The sequence below is a fragment of the Aphanomyces astaci genome (genome assembly GCF_000520075.1).
Source record: "Aphanomyces astaci strain APO3 unplaced genomic scaffold supercont1.2, whole genome shotgun sequence".
In the NCBI taxonomy this organism is placed as follows: domain Eukaryota; phylum Oomycota; class Saprolegniomycetes; order Saprolegniales; family Verrucalvaceae; genus Aphanomyces; species Aphanomyces astaci.
This window is the reverse complement of record NW_009798265.1, coordinates 339,868-346,729: the sequence shown is the minus strand read 5'-3', so window position 1 is coordinate 346,729 and position 6,862 is coordinate 339,868. Positions and strand designations below refer to the sequence as shown.

At 48.3% G+C, this 6,862-nt stretch overlaps 1 protein-coding gene across 1 annotated transcript; it reads left to right on the top strand.

The window, feature by feature from the left end:
- Nucleotides 1-3,799: 3,799 nt before the first annotated feature.
- On the top strand, nucleotides 3,800-4,977 carry H257_01041 (hypothetical protein; the record flags this gene model as incomplete). The annotated part of the gene is made up of 2 exons (XM_009824052.1): nucleotides 3,800-3,945; nucleotides 3,984-4,977. 2 exons carry the CDS (start codon nucleotides 3,800-3,802, stop codon nucleotides 4,975-4,977), a joined length of 1,140 nt encoding a protein of 379 aa, XP_009822354.1.
- Between the last annotated feature and the right edge of the window lie 1,885 nt (nucleotides 4,978-6,862).

Here is a 6,862-nt window from a genome sequence, read left to right as displayed (position 1 = left end):
CTTAAGGTTGCTTGGGAGGATAACGGTGTTGTCGGTGGGGTAGCCGCCTGGCGTATGGGCTGGCTTGGGCGTCGTGGCGTCACGATAGCTCGTGGAATTGATCATTGCCGAAGTGGTCAAATTGAACAATGTTTGAGCTTTCGGCGGGGGGATCGTTTGGGGGGCGGATGTTGTGGTTAGAGGTTGTGCGATTGTGCCATTGAAGGTGTTGAAGCTATTGTGCAATGAGATGTGCACTACCGCATCTGGCTCTCTCTGGCGAGACCGATTTCGTACCATCCACCCTGTCGATTATAAGTGGTTTGTACCACTAGTACGACTTACACGATCGCGTCCAGCCGTGGAAAGTCGGGTACAGTAGATTATAGATGATTGAAAACTAGGTACATCGCGAAACCAGGCGCCATTATGGCAAACGTCCGCAGGTCATCCTTCGCATCATGTCCAGCTCTTCTTCGTTGGGAATAAACCATTACATGTTGTTGTACGCTACCGATAGCGACAAGGAATACATCGAGCAACTACATGATAGTATAGGACGAATTTCTACTTGGGGGCGCCTTACTATTCTAGCAACCATACAACGTTCGACACACATGAGACTTTCTGCATGACGACTCTTATCAAAACTTCGAAGTATCTTGGTTTCATTGATCGTGTTTCTACCGAGTGTGTGAAGATGGGCATGGGTTGAAAGGACAACTAAATGTAAATTATCGAAGTTGTAGATGGGTCGGACTGCTGAGGTCCGGCCTTCCCATCCAGCCCGTTACTTTGTACAAACTTCAAAATTCCTCAATTGAAAAGCACCATCCACAAACTACTCCCTGTGAACCGTAACTGGAAGATTCACAGGGAGATTGACTTTTGCAAAATCACCCTATTGTCATTGTACCCAAAATTTGGACTTTTGTGGTGAATCGCTATCGATCGATTCTTTGTAATAAGTCACACACTAATTTGGCGTTGATGATGGTTTACTGCAATCTGATTGGCTAAATCCTACTGCCGATTCTTCTGTATTGGTTGCGTCGATTCATTCTCCAGTTTAGCATAAACACAACAATAGTATTGCGCAAAATTTACATTGACGCGACCAGTGATGTGCCGAATTTTATACTTGAAGTAATTATGGATTAGGATTGTGTAAAAAACAGACGAGCAGACTGGAATTTGTAAAATGATAAAGGAATACTATATTTTGAACAGTAATAAGATATTGCGGTTCTGTGCTTCACTTTCTCTCACCACGTGGCAATCTTCAGCAGCTGGGTCAAACTCACACCAAAATAAAGGCAAGTTCCAGGCCAAGTACTTTCCCTGCATAAGCTTAGTATGGGCTCACCATCACCATTTCACAGAGAGGCAGTTTCTCATTTTACAATTTTACTCCCCTGGTGCCCATTGCGGGTGCCTGCAGCGTAATGTTCGTCACCACCAAGTGCGCCTGCTGTGCCCAGGCTGTACTCCTTCTCTACAACGGAAGTCCGTAAGGGGGCAGGGTTAGCCAGTGTCAAGGTGGGCACGGTGATTTAGGAAACTTGGGATATCCCCCAAATATTAATAAATATTATTTTCTCGTCTTGTGTTCACATTAATAATAGCAATTAATATCCTATCACCTGGGCCTTATCAAATAAATAAGAACGATAAAAGGAGGAAAGTACAACTATATATTTGCCAATACATAATCGACATTGGATTAAACAAGAGATGCACCAATCAGAGTCCGCGGCACTGACGTTTGATTGGCTTATCCCATGTGATAGATTTTTACAGCTGTTAGCACCTCGACAAAAAGTGATTAAAAATACTCCATTATAAATTTAGCTACTCGGCGCTGCTCCATTGGACAACCGATACTTTATTTAGGTTTAATGTATTGTAATTGGAATTCGCACGACCGCCATCGTACAGATACTGATTGGTCAAAATACTAAATTCCTTGGATATGATTGGCCAATTGATTTCATGCCAGCGTCGACCAAGACTTTGCCCAGAGAGCCTCGCCATGCTTACGAGTGCCAAGTCAAGGTTCATATCGCGGCCAGTACATCTAAGTGTATATATGTAGAAGTCATGTATCGAAGTCGATACCGCATATCTCTTCTGCGCTTACATAGAGCCTCCATTCTACGAATCATTACGTCACTATACTGCGTTTCTGTCTTTCGCATAAGGCCGCTTGCTCTCATGTAAAAGATGTAATCTTGCTCAAACTCCTACCGGTACAGGTTGCTCACATTTGTGTGGCTATATATCGGTAAATTAACGTTAGCGTGCATTGCGAGCTGCATGGTAAATGTCCACGATAGTGTTGTCGAACAAGTTTTCAACATCCACCTTTTATGTAGTAAGTATGGCACGAGTGTTGAGAGCATTCAGTTGTAGAGTCAGCCTCCAAATCGAGTTATCGTCCACGACAACCAAGTGAGGAAGGAACGGAGGATAAAGAGCAAGTTAAATGCAAAGTGTATCAAAACTGACATATTTTGGATGTCTAGTCTGCCGCCCTATTGCAGGCTAACGTTATGCGCTTTCCTGCAATAGTCAAATGTGGATCTCAATTCGGAGTCAAGCCGACCATGACATGGTTTCTATAGTTTGGTTTCACAATGTCAATTGCAAGCTGGGCAGAATAATAGCGTAAAACTGTGCTGTGGAAGTTGAAGTATGTACTCTCTGCCAAATTATCAGTACTGTAAAACCAGAGTATTTACAGAGCACTTTACTAACCTACCCGACCTGTCATTTCAACGACATACATACCGGTATACATACTGTATTTCACCACATCACGTTAGTCGCATGGCATTTCTATCTCCAAATTGTCGTGGCTGGATGGAGTTTGACCACCTTTGTGGTTTTGCACATTATAGCCAATAGAAATGCTTAGCTTACAGCCTGAAGTGCGTCGTGCAAATTCGATTTATATCACGTCAAATTGAAATATCTTGATATTTGTATTTACGGGTTCATAGTTTCTCGATGGAAACGGAATTTGCCCGACGCTCGTCGTGCACGAAGCCTTATACATACTTCGAAGTACTGTAATTGTAACACTGTAAAGCACATTCTCTAGAAGTACTAGAATGCGATTGAGTATGTACATTGTATATTTGAGTGCGCAAACGGTAGCATACAGAATGCGCATTATCTATGGGGCTCGGAGGGTCAAAAACTGTGGAGGGGTCTACAGAAGGACATCAAGTGGGTGCACATCGCTGCAGTTGCAGCGATCAAAGCCAAATGGCAGCGTCGTTGATGGTCAGCATCTCCGTTCTACAAGTGCTGTTGTGGTCTGTGGCTGTCAGCCATGCTCCGCCATGACACACAGGGGCCCTGGATGGGGTCCCTTGGCGCCAATACTGTGAACGGATGCGTTAGATACAATTTAGTAGTACTAGTAGTAGTATTAGGAGCTAGTTGAAGTGTCAGTTGGGAGTGGTCACCATGGTCAGCCAATCAGTGGCCACCTGGGACCATCTACCACTTCTACAGAAGTTCACTCATAGTTTTGTTCTGCAACGGACATAATAATCAAGTGCGTGGTTGACGGGAGGTGCTCCCCCATTTGGTGGTTTGTGTTGGCGCAGTACGGGAAACAACACAAAGTTAGCTTTAGTTCCAGTTACCTACAACTGCGAGACTAAGAGCAGTGACGCGATGCCGAAACACGTCCCCGAAAGACATGCGACCGGCGCCCCAAGGTAGACGCTCTGAATGTTTGAAGCTGAACGCGGTGACCGAATAGGAAGGGGCAAAAATCGAAGAAGGAGTACCGACAGCGGAGCTGGCGATGGTCCCAGCCAGTGGGACCCCGACCACGCAGCCGGTCGAAGACGAAACCAAGGAAGAAAACCCATCACCCAACGAAGCAAGCGATCGATCGGCGCCACATTCAATGCCCAAGTCGTTAGAAGGCCATTATATCGAGTTGGACAAGTATGATGATGATAAGGCCGATCTGGTTCGACATCAAGAACGCCAACCAAGGCGGCTAAACCGTATCGACCCGACGGCACGCCCGATAGTTCCTACGACGATGACAGCGAAGACGAGCGTCGGAAGGCCAATGCGGAGCGACGTCGACGAAATCGCGAAGCGAAACCAAAGAACAAGAAAGTCGACTACGTGGCCCAGGCCAAGGCTAAACAAGCGCGTCGACTAACAGCTGCTTTTGAATCACCCGTGTGGCAACCAACGGCGCAGGAGTGGACAACACAACCAGGAAACTCAGGATGGACTCCAGTGAGTGGTCAACATCAGGATGGAACTTCACTGGTGCTCAAGGACATCGAGTACCCTCCCATTATGACTGTTGACTGGGACTCTCTTGTGGCCTGGAAACGCAAACGTGACTGGTATGAAGAGAAGCTCAAGGCTAACGCCCAGAGAATGCGACATGATTGGCGCGCTACAGCCGCCCCCTGGCTTGAATCAGCGGACCGCAGCATGGTTGAAGCTGCTTGCCTGTACCTGTGGGACATCAACATCGATGATCTGGATAAAAGTAAGTTCCGCGAGCGCATATTCAAGGTCATTGGAGAACCGGCGAACAAGTGGACCGTCACAAAGGCCGAAATGGAGAAACAATGGAAGAAATTGCGTGTGGACCCCTTTGGCGATGTGGCAAGTCGCGTGGTTTCCTTTATGGAGCGAATGAACAACATCATCGATACGACGGGATGCAAGTCACAGCTCGAAGCCCCGAACATGCTCAAGAGCTTCATCAAGGTGGTGGTTTCATGCATCACACCATTCGACGTACGCGATCGAGTCGAGGAACAGATGAAGACAGTCCAAGCCAGCACCCTGGTGGAATTCTCCAAGATCCTGGCGGAACAATTGGAAAGAACGTACCCGGCGGAGTTAGTAATAAAATCACGGGGTGGCGAACGAAAGCGAGGGCGCGAATGGGATGAGAAGGGACAGCGAACTGGCAAGACCAGAGTCCAACTCAAGAACGAACAGTAACAACGTGAAGCGTACTATCAGAATGGCAACACCCCACGCCCGAAAGGCGGTTACACGGACCTCCTCGTGCTCAGGGAGCGACGGGAGGGCCGTCGACGAACAAGTATGGGACCCCAGCGGCAACGCGGCGTCCATTTGAAGACAGCCCAGCAAGGGAGCTAAGTATGGCCCCGGTCAAGACGACCGTGGCGCGCTATGCTTTGTCTGCCAACAACCGGGACACCGTGCACGCGAATGCCCAAACAAGAAGGAAGACTCAGCGCGAGCTGACCACCTTCGGAAGGGCAAGAAGTACAAGCAACGCAAGGCGGAATTGAAGGCGAAGCGAGCGGTCAAAGCCAAGATAGCTAAAGATGGCCGCGAGCAGCGATGGATTCGACTCAACGGAGTATTCGAAGTGCCCTACTGTCCCGATACTGGTGCCGACCAGAACGTTCTGCCCCAGCGGATGCTGGACGAGTTGATGACGTTACAGCCTGGCCTTATGATGGTGACGCTCAAGGAGCCGATGATTGGGATGGCATGCAACAACTTGCCCTTTCAAGCGAACAGTTACGTGGACTTGGCCTTGCAGCTGCAAACAGCAGCGGGCCCCGTGAAGGTCCCTGGCAAGCGGCGATGTTATGTAGTGGCGGAAGGCGACGAGTTCCTAGCGTCTGACGACACCCTCAAGGCGATTGGCATCGACATCGATAGGCTGTTGGAACAGATGGCGACTCTACAACTAGAGGATGACGGGGATGACTTGGAGGAAGATGGTGACACTCTAAAGGAGCAGTCCCATCGTTCTACCCTCCGTATCAAGGCAAACAAGGCCAAACTGCCCGAAGCCAAGGACGAAGTGGAAGCGGTCCTCCAAGTCCTAATCAACGAGGCCATCGATAACCAATTTCCAATCGGAAATGTGCAAGATTTGTGGCGTTTCCTTACAAAGCATGACATATGGCGGCTCAAGTTCGATGGATCTGACCCCCCAGGAAGGGTGAAACCATTGAAGGTGACCCCTAAGGATGGATGTGTTCCGTACCGATGTAAAGGTCGGAAGCACAACTTCCTTGAAGAGAGGTTCCTCAATTTGTTTGCCAAAGAACTTTGCGACGCGGGTGACATCAAGCGCAACCAGTAAAGCGCATGGTGTAGTGCGGTGAACCCCATCCTGAAGCCCGACGGCCACAAGACACTGAAGACAGCAGACCAGTGGACAGACGACGACATGTTAAAGAATTACCGTTTGACGAACGACTACCGGGTGGTCAAACTCGATGACCAAGCCCAAGGCCGGTACCATGCCGTTCCAAGCAACCATCCTCCAGAACCTGCGGGAGATGAAAGCTATGGGGGGTTTTGACCTGCCCAAATGGGACATGCTGTCGTTCATGCTCAATGGCTGCGTGTAAACCCCCGACAGGGTGATGCAGGGTCATGTGGACAGCACACTGTATGTGCAGTCCACGAACGAAGAGTGTTATCAAGACATGCTGTTTAAGAACATGCTGATCTGGATTGATGACATCTTTGTATACGCCGAGAACGTCGAGGTGTATGTGGTGGCACTCGAGAATTTCTTCGATCGAGTGGCGCACTTTGGTTTCAAGCTGATTCCGTCCAAAACCAAGCTGTACACACATGAGGTCAAGTGGTGTGGGCGCATTATCAGTGGTGAAGGCGTCAAGCAGGACCCGGAACGGATCCAGCACTTGTGTGCCATTGGGGGACTACCAACCCCTGCGCATATTATTTTGCTACTGGTAGCAAATGCGACATTTTTCGATTAAAAATTCTGGTAGCAAATTGCGGATAGGTCAAAACGGTCTCAGCAAAATACTACAGGTCTGTAGTATTTTGGACTCTACAAACAGATATAGAATTTTAGGATTCCTAAAAC